The 17509-nt window shown below is 45.1% G+C and overlaps 1 protein-coding gene across 1 annotated transcript in view; it reads right to left on the bottom strand.

The window, feature by feature from the left end:
- Positions 1 to 4193: 4193 nt before the first annotated feature.
- Positions 4194 to 17509, bottom strand: part of HELZ2 (helicase with zinc finger 2) — a 63619-nt gene continuing 50303 nt past the window's right edge. Inside the window, exons 15-20 of the mRNA XM_060684563.2 lie at positions 16200 to 16395; positions 15043 to 15177; positions 11789 to 12010; positions 10515 to 10671; positions 8405 to 8572; positions 4194 to 7811 (exon numbers count right to left, since the gene is read on the bottom strand). Of these exons, the coding sequence (XP_060540546.2) occupies positions 7687 to 7811; positions 8405 to 8572; positions 10515 to 10671; positions 11789 to 12010; positions 15043 to 15177; positions 16200 to 16395 (1003 nt within the window). The 3' untranslated portion in view covers positions 4194 to 7686. The remainder of the gene's footprint in view (positions 7812 to 8404; positions 8573 to 10514; positions 10672 to 11788; positions 12011 to 15042; positions 15178 to 16199; positions 16396 to 17509) is intronic.

The following is a 17509-nucleotide window of genomic DNA, read 5'->3' on the forward strand; positions in this document are numbered from 1 at the left end:
CTAGAACTCACCATCTCCTAGTGATTGGCGCAAAGTCACCCAGCCGGCTTTCATGCCTAAAGTGGGACTAGAACTCACCATCTCCTAGTGATTGGCGCAAAGTCACCCAGCCGGCTTTCATGCCTAAGGTGGGACTAGAACTCACCATCTCCTAGTGATTGGCTCAAAGTCAACCAGCTGGCCTTCATGCCTAAGGTGGGACTAGAACTCACCATCCCCTAGTGATTGGCTCCAGCTGAGGTCACAAATCGTGAACACTTGATGCTGTAACCCTCTTAAATATATGCTGGTGGCTAAGCGCCCAGATTTTGATCCAAGAATGCTGTGATGGTCAGAAGTACCAAGGACCACTTTGTTCAATGTCGTAACTTCGAACGGTCGCTAAACGAATGATTCTAAGTTGATTACCTGCAATACTGAGGCGCAAAACAGGTTTACTGTCCATCCTGAGCTCCATTTACGGCTGTGACGGTATCCTGATATATTGTAGTTTTTTTTTTTTTCATTTTCCAATGGAAATGGATTAAAATTTTAATTGCCATCCAGTTCCTGACCCTTGCTGGTGTGGTACTTAAATCTGCTTACCTTCAGTGTATCAAATTTGGGTACAGGCAAACCCAAACTATCTTGCGGTCCTGAGCGGTATATAGGCAGTCCTCAACTTACGGCCATTTGGAGTTAATGATGCCTTAGAAAGCATGTTTTATGGCCTATAAAGCAATTCCATCCATTCTAAAAAGGCCTAAACCTCGCCCCTTCCCCCAGCAGTCCCATAATCACATTTTGGGCACTTATTTATGATTACATAATCACAATTTGCAACATTTTTGCTGGTTTCCTGAAACGCCCATTCAAGGGAGTGGATTTGGATTTACGACCGTGTGATTCACTTAATGACTGTGGTTTTGACTTATTCTTACATGATTCACTTAAGGACCAGTGTATAAGCGGATGTAAAATCGGGTCCAATCATGTGGTATGTGTCTCACACACACTCAGACACAGAAACAAACAAACACTTAAATGCAATCAGAAATCAGAGTTGGAAAGAATTTTATTTGGTACAGCACAACCAGCGTCACAATATTTGATTAAAGAGGAATGTCGATATTTCTATAAACATTTTTAGACCCTTACCATTAAAAAAATAATTAAATGGACTGAAAAGCCATAATTTACAGATATCAAATCTCTCCGAAAAGTTCAAGAGGAGGCAATTTACATGCAAACCACTGATTTTTTTTTTAAAAAAAACACACACTTACAATACACCATAAAAATAGACTCCAGTAAACAAATATGATAGAATTCACTAAAGATAGCCTTTAAAAATCTTTCTTTAAACATACAAAAAAGACACAAAACAACCTGAAAATGTTTCAGCCGATTTCAAAAATGTTTTAGGACCAATCCAGTAGGACACAACCAACACAGCAAACAAGACATCCAGTTCTTTGTAATGGCACTTAACCAGACTTTCCTATCAGAATGTACTTTTAAAAATCAACGCAATCACACTAAAATAGTTCCAAAAGCATCTTTATTACATTTACATTGATTAGAATAGTTAGGTAAGTCCTCGACTTACGTCCTGCCTGGAACAAGGGAATTGCAACCCGGTTCCAAAGTTCTGTCACACACACACACACACACACACACACACACACACACACACACACCCCAATGGTCATGTGACTGCATTTCAAGCACTCACCAACATGATGACATGCTCATTTGTAGCGCCCCATGGTCATGTGTTCAGGTTTTGCGGAAAACCGGAACTTATTTCTGGTTTTCCGCAAAACCGCTCCCTAGCAAACAATGGGTTCGCTTAACAACGGTGGTGTTTGCTTAATGACCACTGAAAAAAGGTCGAAAATCAGATCAGTCACGTGACTGACTAGACTTGCAACCATAATGAGCAGGCTCGGTTATGGTCGTTATGTCGAGAACTACCCGTGATTAAAAAATTGCCATCGAAATAAATCACGATGCCAACTCCACATGGTATAAAAAAGGATTTGCATGGGTGAAGGCACCATCTTGACTTCTGTGACCTGCCCATCCCCCACAAATACCCTGAGAAGCATATTTGGTACTCCAAATCCCGCATAGTGAATATTTTCTTTATAAAGAAATACAGATCTGATATGTTAGTACAGGGGATCTGCTAATTAAAGAAATGGATTCGTTGCAGGCCCTGCTTTCCAAGGTTAAATGGGACTCCCTGAACATTTCAACATCCAACTTATATTTATGTATTTATTGATTATGAAAATGTATATGGCTGTCCAACTCATTCACAGAGAAATGAATCCGGGCAGCTTACCCTAGCCTTGGGCACAATGGAATCTACTTATTTCCTCTTTAAAATTCTTGAAGGGTTTCCTGCTAGAGCAGGGGGTTGGACTAGAAGACCTCCAAGGCCCCTTCCAACTCTTGTGATTCTGAAATGTGCGGGAGTTGGGCAATACCATGTATGGGTTCCTTCCACATTCCCCATTAAATTCAGGGGCAGGAGTGCAAGGCTCAGTGGCCACCCATTAAGAGACTTCTTAAATTTGCCAAATTTGGCAAAACTTTGGAACAGTAAACTTTGCCAGGCACTGGAGGTGTTACAGGTAATTCTCATTTAGCGACTGGCTACTCAGTTATTAAGCAAAGCGGTCGCTAAGGGAAACTGTGACAGTGCCAGCTGGGGAATTCTGGGAGTTGAAATCCACAAGTCTTAAAAGTGCCAAAGATTGGAACCCCCCTGTTCTAGAAAAAGCCTCTTGTAACTCCGCCAGCCTCCAAGACTGATCCAAGGAGACATGGCTGAATGTCAGCCATGTTTAACAAGGACCCTAATCAACTGGTGAGATATGGGGGAGATATTCGGGTGGTCCCCCAGGACTAAATTCTGGCAGGTGCTCCAAAGATTGAGATGAAAATGTTCCAATATACCTATTTGAAGGGCTTCACTGCTTCACAACGTGCCTGTGACAGAATTTATAAGCAGTCCTCGAGTTACGACCATAAAGGAGCCTTCTCATTTTATGACATCTTTGTGGTAGTGGTTAAAGGAAAGTTAAACGAACCCCTTCACTATGGTGCGGTTTTGCTGCAAACCAGAAATAAATGCCGGGTTTGGGCGAAATCGTCATAAAAACGCAGTCACGTAACTGCAGGACGTAAACACATTGGTGTTGCCAAGTGCCCAAAGTCATGTGACTGCAGGGTTAGAGGTGACCATCGGAACTTCAGATCCGGGGGTGTAAATTCCCCTTCTTGGGGTTGGTTATGATTTTGAACGGTCAAATAAGTGACCGGTTGTAAGCCGAGGATTACTTGGGTCCAGCACCTGCAGGATTAAAGCAACAAAGCAGTAACATCACCTAAGTCAGAGGAGAGAGAGGGAGGAAGAGGCCATCGCCAAAATCTGGGTGAGGTTGCCGAAGACAGAAGCTTTGAAGGCAACTAGAGACAGTCGAACGTCTAGGACAGGGGTGTCAAACTCGATTTCATTGAGGGCCACATCAGGGTTGTATTTGACCTCAGGGGGATGCTGGGGGTGGCCAGCTCGATGTCACTCGGGGGTGCCTGTGGAGGCCCGAGCACTCTGCCAGCGAAAATGGGCTCCTGAGCTCCATTTACGGCTGTGACGATATCCTGCAACCCTCTGCCAGCAAAAATGGAGCCCGGGAAGGCCGCACGCAGCCCTCCTGAGCTCCGTTTTCACTGGCAGAGGCACCGCGGGCCAGTCCTTCGCTGTCTCCAGGGTGGCCCCGCAGGCCAGATCTAAGCACCCCGTGGGCTGGATCCTGACCCCAGCCAGTCCTTGAGTTTGACACCCCTGGTGTAGGAGAAAGACAGAACAGAGGTGATGTGGGTACCCAGCAGGGGCGGGTTTCAAAACCTGTCGTTACCAGTTTGCTCGTGGGCGCAGGCACGCTCGTGCGCGACACTTCTGCGCATACGCAGAAGCGTCTGGGTGGTGGTTGGGCACAGCCTCCCACCGCCGCCACTACTAGGGGCAAACCAGTAGCAACCCACCACTGGTACGAAGGGAGGGGGGCAAAGACAGGGATAAGGAATTTAGAACAGAGAAAATGGCTTAATTGCCTGGGGCGAACAAAGGCATCTGTAAGCAGACAGACATGGGAATTCTAGTTTTGTTTAGAAGTTTTCTTTTCTTTTCTTTCTCTTTTTCTTTCTGACTAAGACAGTAGGCATGAGAATTAGTTTTTTAGAGAGAAGTGATTCTTTTTCTTTCCTGATTAAACGTTAAGAAAGTAGGGGTGGGAATTATAATTTTTCTTTAGAAGTCTCTTTCTCGATGACTGACGGTTAAGGAAGTAGGTATGGGAATTATAGTTCTTTAGAACAGGGATCCCCAACAGTGGTGAAATGTAAAATTCGTTACTCTGTGGGCGTGGTTTGGTGGTGGTGGGGGTAATGTGACTGGGTGAGCGTGGCCAACTTTTTTTTTTTTTCTTTTAAAACTATTTTTTCTACAACCTCTTCGGCCGAAGAGGTTGTAAAAAAAATGCTTTTAAAAGCCTCTGACAATCAGGCAACTCAGCTTGGATTGTCAGAGGTTTTTAAAAGCATTTTTTTCTACAACCTCTTCGGCTGAGTATTTTTTCTGCGGAAGAGGTTGTAGAAAAAATGCTTTTAAAATTTTTTTAAAAAGTCTCTGATGATTGCACAGCTCAGCAGGGATGTTTGCTACTGGTTCTCCGAACCACCCGCCACCGTTACTACCGGATCAGGCGATCTGGTCCGAACCGGGAACATTTCACCCCTGGTCCCCAACCAGTGGGCCAGGAAGTGATTCTCTCTCTCTCTCTCTCTCTCTCTCTCTCTCTCTCTCTCTCTCTCTCTCTCTCTCTCTCTCCCCCCTCCCCTCTCTTCCTTTCTTTCTCTCTCTTTCTTCAGTAGGCACACACAAGACATTTAGTAAAACAAAGATAGGAATGTTCATAGTTTGAAGGCTGGCTCAATATACTTTGGCTGTGTCTTTAGACTAACCTGTGCTTTCTTTATGAAAATATGGATTTTTCTCTCCAAAGCTGACCTGTATTGCAAATTAAGTGGATCAGCACAGGGGAGGGTACAAACTTTTAAAAGCATGCACATTTTAACAGCACTGAGGTAGAAGAGAGGAGAAAGAGGGCTGCCTCGGTCTCCCTTCATTGCTATCAAGATCCCTGATAATAAAGCCAAAAGGGGAAAAAAAAGGGAAAAGATGCTACTATCTTAAAGTTTCTAGCGTGTCCAAAACCAAACAAGCTCTATGCAGAATTCTAAATTGTTCCCCCCTCCCCGTAATCCCATATATTGCAATAAATTAGATGCAAAGGCAAGGAAAAAAAGGAGCAGTTATCAGTTGCAGAAACTACAAAAAGATAATACAGCAACTGTCGCTACATACATTGCTAGTATTGTAAAAGGAGCCCAGCTGCCCTTATATATTACATTATTATAGAATATCTCTGTATTAGAAATAGCTCTGGGTTTAAACCAAAGGTCCCTCTGTCACCAGACTCGGCAAAATTGCTTTGCAATTGTCAGCTAAATCCAGATTTGCATCTAGTTTTAAGCAGGCATTTGAAAGGTTTTTGAGATTTGTGATCCGGTGGGAGGGGAACACTCATTTCTCTCCCTCCCCCACCCTTATAATACATTCAATGTTTTGTTTTTAAACATTGTTTTGTTTAGGGTTTTTGTTTTTTTAAAAAAGTGCAATGCATATCTGTCAGAGAGAAGTACCGTGGTATCCTCCAGATGTTTTGAACTAAAACCATGGATGCGGGTAGAAACAAGGGCAGGAGCTGTATCATTTACACAAGGAAAAATGATACTCTCGATATCCTTGCGGTGTCTCTAAAGCAGCTCTGATTGTGATGCCCACAACCCCTTGCCAACCTGAGTTGGGTGCCAATAAAGGAAAATATATCAGGGTTGAAATGAGTGCTCTCTGAGCTTGGTGTTTTTCTTGTAGACGTTTCATGACCCAACTAGCTAACACCATCAGTGTTAACAGGGAGTGGAGTGGAATGAAGAAGAAAAAGGGGAGAAGGACTTTGGGGTCCTTGGTGCACTCTGAGCTTGGTGGTTTTCTTGCAGACATTTCATGATCCAAACTAGGTAACATCATCAGTGCCAGAAGGAAGTGGGATTTGCTCTCATCCCCTTCTAGCATTGATGACATTATCTAGTCTGGTAGTAAAACGTCTGCAGAAAACAACCCAGCTCAGAGAGCACCAAGGATCCCACCAACAATCCTCCTCCTCCTCCTCTCCACAAACTTCACTCCCGTCAAGCACTGATGATGTTATCTAGTTGGGTAATGAAACGTCTGCAGGAAAACTACGGAGAGCACCAAGGACCCCTCCTCCTCCTTCTCCACTCCGCAAACCCCACTCCCTTGTAGCACTGATGACGTTACCTAGTCTGGTCGTGAAACATCTGCAAGAAAACAACCAAGCTGAAAGAGCACCAAAGACCCCTGAATTTGGGGCAGTTCAGGTCCAAAACTTCTGGAGGTTACCTTCTGATCGACCCTTTGCAATAAACCACACTTTTCTTACAGCATTAAGATTAAAGCTAAGGAAAAAAAGGCTTGGCCCATTGTGCAAATCCTCGCTTTGCAATTGACTTGGATAAGCACTTTGTGTGAATGCGTCCACAGTTCATTGAGCTTCACTAGGCACTATTATATATAAGCTTATAGCAGCTTTCTAAGCAGGGGGTTCATCGCCACCAATGTACATCAGACTGAGTTCGCCTAAATTAATTTGGGGGGGTTTCCCATTGCAGGCATCAAAACTCACTGAGGTGGAAGTTCAGCATAAAACAGATGCCATCGCACCAGGTTTTTCCCGATCCAAGGCCAGCAGAGGTGAGGATCTCATTTTGGCTAAAAGGTAGAGAGAAAAAAACACAACGACCTGGATCAAGGAACCCCCCCTTTGTGGGCTCAGCCCAAAGGGTTTGCTAGATCAAACAGCACAAAGCTTAAGAAGGCACCCCCAGTTCTGTGATTCTGAGTTTTCATTTGTTTTTTTTTAAAAAGCACATTAAAAAATTAGCACGAAGAAACTATTTCAAGTAAAACGTAAACAAGCTAAAAAAATAAAAATATTAAAATTTGTACAAAAGTGTTCCAGGTCGAAGGGAATTATTTGCATTGCGTTGGGTGGCTGAGTCAGCTTGTTATTTTGTCAACCAGGCGGTGGGGTGGGTGGAGGGGGGGGTTATTGGCATAGCAAGGGAAGGCAAATGAGGGGTTTGATCTTCCTTCAAAAGATCTGGTTTTGAAAAGTGCAGCAGGAGCTCTGCTCTTCGGTGGCACAGTTTTCCTCTGTCCCCGCATTGCAAAAGCTCCTCACAGGTTCATGGTGGACCAGTTGCTTCGTTCTTCGACAATCCCCCAACTGAAGTTGCTTTTCTAAAAGATTTCTGCATGCTAAAATGATGGCTTTTTTTCCCATCCCCGAGCAAGGCAGAATCTTCTCGGAGATCGGATCCTGAAAAAGTAAGTCGTGCCATAGCTTTTTTTTTTTTTTCCTGGCAATGTCTCCTTAGCCACAAGGCTCCTGATTTTGGCTCAGTGTTGGTAAATCCCATCTCCTGGAATTGGGCATGGTCTCCATGCCCAGGAGGTGAAAAAGAAAGAAGGGATTTTCCCATGGTACCTTCTTACAGGCGAAGACTAGACCTCTTTTTAATCTTAATTGCATTGGCCATGGTAATGCATCTGCGCATCTGGTAATGATTCAGAAGTTGCCGCCACAAAGAATTGCTTGCCAGAAGATAGCTGTTTCCTACAAGCAGGAGAGAAAGGCAGGAAAAAGGAAGGGTTTTATTTGTCCATTTTGGTCAAATCACCAGGAGATGGTGAGTTCTAGTCTCGCTTGAGGGATGAAAGCTGGCTGGGTGACTTTGGGCCAATCGCTCTCTCTCAACCCAACGCACCTCACAGGATTGTTGTGGGGGAAAATAGGAGGAGATATTACCTATGTTTGCCACCTTGAATTGTTTATAAAAACAATAAAGGTAAATGATAAATAATAAATAAATATAAATCAAATATAATATAAAAGAAAAGAATAAAAATAAAATAAAAAATAAAATAACAAAACAAAACAATGCAATAGTTCCAAAGGAAATTGCACTCAGGATAATGTGATAACAGGTTTGTGGTCCCTGGAATTGCAGAATCAACCAAAAATGAACTTCAGGTAATCACAAGGCTACCTGTAAACCATCTTCTACCTTAATGTAATGGGTTGGTTGACTCAACATGCTAGAATGACGGTGGGCTTCTTCCAAACACAAAAGTTCAGTCCACTTTGAGCCTGGTCTAGGATACAGTGCGAATCAAGCCACTCTCCCTGCTGAGCAGGTTTTCGCTTACCTATAATACAGAGGCCTTCCTGTGCCCGAGTGAGACAGACATTGATCTGATTGGGATCTGCTATGAAGCCGAGACGGTTATTCTCCCAACTCTTTGTGGGCCTTTCATCAATCTCCTGCCGGTTACAGGAGCGGACTGTGGACACTATGACGTATTTCCATTCACTGCCTGGTAAATAAAAATTGGGGAACCAAGTTTTTATTTATTTACTTATGAATTAAAAACATTCATACAGCCACCCAACTCATACCTAAGTGATGGAAACTTATCAAGGAGAGAAGCAGTCTAGAACTAAGGAGACTTACAACAGATCGTTTAGTAACTATTCGAAGTTACAAAGGCACTGAAAAAAGTAACTTATGGCCATTTTCCACACTTACGACCATTGCAGCATCCCCATAGTCAGGTGATTTACATTCAGATGCTTCACAACTGACTCATATTTATGACAATTGCAGGATCCTGGAGTCACGTGATCTCCTTTTGCAACCTTCTGACAAGCAAAGTCAAAGAGCCTTGATAGTACAGTGGTCTAAAGCACCCTGTTATTAACACCAGCTGCCTGCAATTACTGCAGGTTCGAATCTCACCAAGGCTCAAGGTTGACTCAGCCTTCCATCCTTTCTAAGGTAGGTAAATTGAAGACCCAGTTGGTGGGGGCAATAAGCTGACTTTGTATAAATATACAAAAGTATGAAGGCTATTGCTTAGCGCATTGTAAGCCGCCCTGAGTCTCCGGAGAAGGGTGGCATATAAATCAAATTTTAAAAAAATAAAAAAAGGGGGAAGCCAGATTCACTTAACAACTGTGCTATTAACAAGTGTGATGATTCACTTAACAAATGTGGCAAAAAAATGGGGCAAAACTCACTTAACAAATGTCTCACTTAGCAACAGAAATGTTGGGTTCAATTGTGGTTGTAAGTTAAGGACTAACTGTATAGGATTTTCTGCTTGAGCAGTGGGTTGGACTAGAAGACCTCCAAGGACTCTTCCAACTCTGTTATTCTATTATTCTGATTGAGGACAGCTTACAACAGGGGTGTCAAACTCAATTTCACTGAGGGCCAGATCAGGGCTGTGGTTGACCTGGGGGGGGGGCAGAGTGGGCGTGGCCAGCTTGACACCACTCCCCAAACTGCTGGCCCGATGTTTCCTCTTCGCATTGGGTAGACTGGGCTGAAGAGACGCGGGTAGATCGTCCCGAAGTGATATGGGATGGCCCCTTACATTTTCCAGGAAGGCCCCGCGGGCCAGATCCGACCACCTGGCGGGCCAGATCCGGCCCATCGGCCTTGAGTTTGACATCCCTGGCTTACAACATTTTAAAAATCTACCATATAATACAGCTGTTGAGAAAACGCCTACCCCACAACTGATGGCAGCAACAACACAATCAAAATCAGCTACCGTGTTTGATAGTCTCTATTTGGGGTCCCCAGACCCACTGACAAAATTATTAGGGTCTTTTGAAAAGCAGCAGGGTGGGGCCGACCATATCTCGTGGAGGGGGCACCACCGAGAAGATCCTGTTTTGTGGTCCCCCCCCCATATGACAATCCCTAATTGATGGGACCCCTAACATGCCTGATTTCTTGTCCTGGTGGGAGAGACCTACCGGGATGGGATGACGGGGCAGGTTAGGGTCCCATGGATTAGGGATTGTTTCGTTATGGGCAAAACTCACTTAACTGTCTTGCTTAGTAACAGAAACTGGGAGCTCAGTTGTGGTTGTAAGTTGAGGACTAACTGTACTCTGAAAAGAAGGGTAAAAAGAGATTTTTCCAAAATGATCCCAGTCAATATTTTTGAGTGGGAATTGGATCCAGTTTAGTGACATATCAGGGGTGAAATCCAGCAGGTTCTAACAGGTTCTGGAGAACTGGTAGCGGAAATTTTGAGTAGTTTGGAGAACCGGCAAATACCACCTCTGGCTGGCCCCAGAGTGGGGTAGGAATGGAGATTTTGCAATATCCTTTCCCCAGGAGTGGGGAGGGAATGGGAATTTTGCAGTATCCTTCCCCTGCCATGCCCACCAAGCCACACCATGCCCACAGAACCGGTAGTAAAAAAATTTGGATTTCACCACTGCGACAAATCCCTTCCTTACCTTGGCTTTTCATGATGGTGCAAACGGATATGTCTTTCATGCCATCCAGAGCAAGTTGCTTCTTGATCTCAATGACTTGGGCATTATAACCTGTCAGGATGGCGATCTCGTCCGGCCTGGTGGTTCTATCCAGGGTCAGCTGCTTTGCAATTCTCACCTAGAAAAAAAGCATGGAGACCTTACGCTCCGACTTAACCAAGAATGGACGTTCGAGATTAACGTCTTGCAATCAACAGCTTCCTTTCCTTTGCCAGAGAACTGGGGGAGCTATTATTCCTTCCCAGTTTCTAGATAACATGGACTACAAGTCTCATCTTCGCCCAAGTAGCTGGTGAGCCAATCCAAATGTGGGCTGGCTCAAAACCTCACTCTTGCTATGTTTCATAATCCCCACCCACTCAGTTTAAAAGTTCAGTGTTCGAAAGATGTGAATGAGTGCTGGAACGGAAGCAAACCCAATTCCTTTCTAGCATTGATAACGTTACCTAGTTGGATCATGAGACGTCTGTAAAAAATAATCAAGCTCAGACAGCACCAAGGAGCCGACGATCATAAATGCAATTCCTTCATTGAACAAGACGTCAAACATTTGGGAAGGGCTATAGCAATGCGCTGGGAGTCCAGGTAAACTCCCCCCACACCTGTCTTAATGAAAGCCTAGTCTGCAGAAGGCAACCTTTGAAGGTGATTTCCCCTTGGAGAGAGACCTTGTTTTCGGCTATGATCTAGAAAACTCGGAAGTCACCAAGGATTGGACTTCAGCCTACAGAACTGATCCATAAACCGGCCAGAGTCACCTTATAAGGGAAATGGACTGGCATTAAAAAATTAACAATAAATAAATAAACTTCTTCAGATAGTCCCCGACTTACAACTGTTCATTTAGTGACCATTCAAAATTACGACAATACTGGGGGGAAAAAAAACTGGCATTCCCATTTTTCACGCTTACAACCATTGCAGAATCCCCATGGCCACATAATCAAAATTTGGACACTTGGCAACTGGTTCATATTTAGGACAGTTGTAGTGTCTTGAGATCATGGGATTCCCTTTTGTGACCTTCTGACAAGCCAAGTCCATGGGGAAGCCAGACTCAGTTAACAACCGTTTTTACTCACTTAACAATTGCAGTGATTCACTTAACAACTGTGGCAAGAAAGATCGTAAAATGGGGGCAAAACTTACTTAACAACTGTCTCCCTTAGCCACAGAAATTTGGGGCTCAATTGTGGCCGTAAGGCAAGGACTACCTGTACTTCAGGCTTACTCACCACCTGCTGCACCTCTTCCAGATTGGCCTTGGAGTTCTCGTTCCCCTCTTCCGTGGAGACCACGAGGGACCTCTCTCTTCCTTCGATGTGGCCAAAGAGGATGGGGGTGCACTCAAATTCACTACGGTAGTAGAGCATGCTGCTTCCACGAATGATACTGGGACTTGTCATCAGTTTATTGTTGTAAAAGGTCATCGATGGGAACTGGCAGATGTCCTTGTGCTGCAGAGTTAAAAGATGCCTATTTCATGCAAGGAGCTTAGACCACCGTGCTGTTCTGTTCAGTTATACAACTTCAAATATTATTATTTTCAATTATGTATTTAATTATTTTTATACCCTGCCTTCATTGAGTTTATAAACAACTCAAGGCAACTAACATACTTTATAATCCTTCCTCCTTCTATTCTCCCCATAACAACAACACAGTGAGATGGGTTGGGCTGAGAGAAAGTGACTGGCCCAAAGTCACCCAGCTAGCTTTCATGCCTAAGGCAGGACTAGAACTCAGTCTCCTGGTGATTGTTTTAGTTTAGTTTAGTTTAATTAAATTTTTATACCGCCCTTCTCTCGAAGGACTCAGGGTGGTGTACAGCCAAGATAAAAAACCAACAGTATAAAAGTTAAAAAACAATTTAAAATTATTAAATAGTTTGGCCAATAATCTAAAATAACATAAAATAACCCATTAAAAATAATATTTTAGGCCAGCCCTGCTTGGTGGAATAATAGTGTTTTAAGGACGCGGCGAAAGGTACGAAGGTCGGGATTGGCCTAAAGTCATGAAGTTTGCTTTAGTGCCTAAGGCGGGACTAGAACTCACCGTCTCCTGGTGATCGGCCTAGTCACACAGTGGGCTTTAGTGTCTAAAGTAGGACTAGAACTCACTGTCTCCTGGTGATTGGCCTAAAGTCACACAGTGGGCTTTAGTGCCTAAGGTGGGACTAGAACTCTTTGCGGCCTCTGACCCGGTGCCGATCCTGTGGGGCTTCATGGTTTACCAAGGAGCTGAGGGAGATGAAGCGCCGGAAAAGACGCCTAGAGAGCGGTTGGAGGGCCAGTCTCGCTGAATCTGACCGAACACTGGTAAGGTCGCATATTAAGACCTACCTAGTGGCAATAAAGGCGGCAAAGTTTAATTACTTTTCCGTTCTTACTGCGTCATCAGATAATCGTCCGGCCGCTCTGTTCATGGTGACCCACTCCCTGCTACATCCGGGAGTGCGGGAGGACCCCCTGGAAGGCAGGGCCGAGGAATTCGGACAATATCTGTATGACAAAATCGCACAGATTTGGGGGGATTTGGACTCTGCCTGGGTAGATTCGGGCAGGGTGGCGAGGAACAGTCTTGAGAACGTTATCTGGGAAGAGTTTGACTCTGGGACCCCTGATGATGTGGACAGGATTCTGGGGAGACTTAGTGCGGCCACATGTTTACTGGATCCGTGTCCCTCCTGGTTAGTACTGGCTTCCCAGGAGGTTACATGAGGCTGGCTCCAGGGAATTATCAACGCGTCACTGAGTGAGGGTTACCTCCCCACGGCCTTGAAAGAGGCGGTGGTGAGGCCTCTCCTCAAGAAACCTTCCCTGGACCTGGCAGTATTAGCCAACTACCGTCCTATCTCCAACCTTCGCGTTGTGGCGAAGGTGGTTGAGAGTGTGGTCGCATGACAGTTTCCACAATTCCTGGAGGAAACGTCTTATCTAGATCCATTCCAGTCGGGCTTCAGGCCCGGGTACAGCACGGAAACTGCATTGGTCGCATTGGTAGATGATCTCTGGAGGGCTCGGGACAGGGGTTGCTCCTCTGTTCTGGTCCTGTTAGACCTCTCAGCGGCTTTTGATACCATTGACCATGGTATCATGCTGCGCCGGTTGGAAGAGTTGGGGATGGGGGGCACCATGTTACGGTGGTTCTCCTCCTTTCTCTCGGACCGGTCGCAGTTTGTGTTGGCAGGGGGGCAGAGGTCGACCTCGAGACGCCTCATATGTGGGGTGCCGCAAGGGTCAGTTCTTTCGCCCCTTTTGTTCAACATCTATGTGAAGCCACTGGGTGAGATCATCCGTGGCTTCAGGGTGAAGTACCACCAGCACGCTGACGACACCCAGCTGTACATCTCCACCCTGGGCCACCCCAATGATGCCCTTGAAGTGATGTCCTGGTGCCTGGAGGCTGTGCGGATCTGGATGGGGAGGAACAGGCTCAGGCTCAATCCATCCAAGACTGAGTGGCTGTGGTTTCCGGCATCCCAATATACTCAGTTGACTCCATCACTGACTATTGGGGGCGAGTTCTTGGCCCCCACGGAGAGGGCTCGCAATTTGGGCGCCCTCCTGGATACGCAGCTGTCCTTGGAGGAACATCTGACAGCTGTAGCCAGGGGGACCTTTTATCAGGTTCGCCTGATCCGCCAGTTGTGGCCCTTCCTAGATCGGGATTCCTTGTGCACAGTCACTCATGCCCTCGTCACCTCTCGCCTGGACTACGGTAATGCTCTCTACATGGGGCTCCCCTTAAAGAGTACCTGGAGACTCCAACTGGTCCAGAATGTGGCCACGCAAGTAGTTACAGGAGCTGCATGGCGCTCCCACATAACACCTCTCCTGCGCGAGCTGCACTGGCTCCCAGTGGTCTTCCGGGTGCGCTTCAAGGTATTGGTTCTCACCTTTAGAGCGCTCCATGGCTTAGGACCTGGATATCTTCAAGACCACCTGCTGCTATCAATGGCCTCCCACCGACCTGTGCGCTCCCACAGAGAGGGCCTCCTCAGGGTGCCATCGGCCAAGCAATGTAGACTGGTGGCCCCCAGGGGGAGGGCCTTCTCTGTGGGGGCACCTGCCCTCTGGAATCAACTGCCCCCAGAGATAAGGAGAATCCAAGACCTCAGTGCCTTCCGCCGTGCCCTAAAGACCTTTCTTTTTCAGCAAGCCGGGCTGGCTTAACACTTTTTAAAATGTTTTTAATAGGTTTGTTATTGTTCTTTTAATTATGGGGCCAAACATATATATCTTTTTAACTGTATTTTAATGTTTGTATCTATGTTTTTTACTTCGGCTGTACACCGCCCTGAGTCCTTCGGGAGAAGGGCGGTATATAAATTTGATAATAAATAAATAAATAAAAACTCACTGTCTCCTAGTGATTGGCCTAAAGTCACACAGTGGTCTTTAGTGCCTAAGGTGGGACTAGAACTCACTGTCTCCTGGTTTCTAGGACAGCATTATGTTGTACTTCCTGGAAGAGAAATTCTTACCATGCGATACTGGATGTTGAGCATCAAAGCCTTTTTGTGGTAGCGCTCAAAGAGAGACTTCTCCATCCCGAGTTTCTTGCAGAAGTCACTGTGGACCACAGGTCTCAGCTGCTTATGGTCTCCTAACAAGACAACCTGCAAGGAGACCAGAAGTTCTCAGAATCAACCACCCTCCTCTTCCTAATCCCTTACAAGCAAGGGTGTCCAACCTTGGCAACGTTAAGATTTGAGGATTTCAGCTCCCAGAATCCCCCAGCCAGCTGTGCCCAAAGGCATCCAGCCGGCTTTCAACAAGGGGCAAAAATCAGGAACAGTAGGTGACCTTTCAAAGTTACAACAGCACTGAAAAAAGTGGCTTATGACCATTTTCCACACTTAACGTCCATTACAGCATCCACATGGTCACAGGATTAAGTCAGACATTGGCTCATTTTTATAATGGTTGGAATGTCAAGGGATCATGTGATCACTTTTTGCAACCTTCTAGCAAGCAAAGTCAATGGGGAAGTCAAGATTCACTTAACAACCGTGTTACTGACTTTAACAGCTGCAGTGATTCCCTTAACAACTGTGGCAAGAAAGGCTGTAAAATGGGGCAAAACTCACTGAATTGGGGCCTTGACAACTGGCATGCATTTATGGCCATTTGCGACCTTCCCAGCCGGCTTCTGACCAGCAAAATCAATGAGGGAAGCCAGATTCACTTAACAACTGCATGATTCACTTAACAACTGCTTGATTCACTTAACAACTGCAGGTATTTGCTTAACCATTAATGCAAAAAGGTTGTAAAATGGAGCAAAACTGACTTTGTTGCTTAGCAACAAAAATTTTTTGCAGCATCCCCATGGTCATGTGATCAAAATTTTTACACCTGGCAACTGGTTCACATTTATGACGGTTTCAGTATCCCGGGGTCATGTGATCCCCTTTTGTGACCTTCTGACAAGCAAAGTCAATGGGGAAGCCAGAATCACTTAAGAACTTACTAACTTAACAGCTGCAGTGATTCACTTAACAACGGTGGCAAGAAAGGCTGTAAAATGGGGCAAAACTCACTGAACCACTGGTCTCACTTAGCGATGGAAATGTTGGGCTCAATTGCGGTCGTAAGACGAGGATGGCTTGTACTTTGGAGGCCAACCCCATTAGCTCACCTTCTCGAGCTTCTTGTATTTCACCAATGGGATGAGCGTTTCGGGCTCGGTGCACATGGCACACTCGTCGATCAGAAGCTGCTTGACGTGGACATGCTCCGCGAGGAAGTTGGACGAAGAGGCGGAACATGTGCAAAGAATGACATTGTGGCGTCTCAGTTCATATCCTCGTGCCTTGTTCAGCAGCCGCTTGTACCTGTCAGCCCACAAAAGAAATCCCTTATTTTTTAAGTGGCTCTCAGTGGTTTTCCCGCACACTTCCAACCAGCTTCACAGGGGGCTAGGAACTTGATTTAAAATTAAAGTGAGACTCTGAGAAAGGGGAATTTAATCTACTCTTCCCCATTGTTCAAGGCAAGGCTAAGAAAAGCCTGGGGAAGAAGAGTTATGTGCTGTGCTTTCTTTGTCTTTAGGGATAGGTAGTCCTCGAACTAAATTGTACAACCACAATTGTTGTAACTGACAGAACAATTAACCACTGAAATGACTTGCTTCCAGAAGTTGTGAATGCTCCAACACTGGAAGTTTTTAAGAAGAGACTGGACAGCCATTTGTCTGAAATTTTTCCTGCCGAAGCAGGGGTTTGGACTAGAAGACCTCCGAGGTCCCTTCCAACTCTGTTATTCTTTATTTGTAATTGTGACCAGAAAGGCAATTATATGAGTCACATGTAATTTTATGACTTTATTTCCCATGGTTGTTAAGTGAATCACCACAGTTGTTAAGCGAATTCGATTACACCCATTGACTTTGGTTGTCGGAAGTCAGCTGAGAAGGCTGCAAAGGGTGATCATGTGCAGCTGAGATGCTGCAACATGTAAGGGGATTGTCATTTGCAACCTTGCTAGGAAAACAGATTCACTTAACATCGGTATGATTCACTTAACAACTGATTTGCTTAGCTATGGCAAAAAAAAGTCATAAAATGGGGCTTAACAAATGCCTTACTTAGCAATGCAAATTTTGGGCTCAATTGTGGTCATATGTCGAGGCATTAAATGTATAACCCTTTCACTCAGAAGGTCCTATGTGGGGTTCTCATATCCTGTTTTGCTTCTAACAATGATCTTGCAAGGTAGGATGGGCTGAGAAGGGGAGGGGACTCAGCCCAAGTCCCACAGGGAGTTCCTTTGGGGGAAGAATTAGAAACTAGGTTTCCCTGTCTTAGTCACACATAGAGAAACCAAGATTCCTGTACTGCACCCAAACTGAGCCACCCAGATACATACACACACAGCCTTAATTATTTTTATAAATAACTCAACATGGCAGACATACCTAACACTCCTTCCTCCTAAGATACCCAGACA

The sequence above is a fragment of the Pantherophis guttatus genome, chromosome 3 (assembly GCF_059756535.1).
Source record: "Pantherophis guttatus breed Tessera chromosome 3, ASM5975653v1, whole genome shotgun sequence".
NCBI lineage: Eukaryota > Metazoa > Chordata > Lepidosauria > Squamata > Colubridae > Pantherophis > Pantherophis guttatus.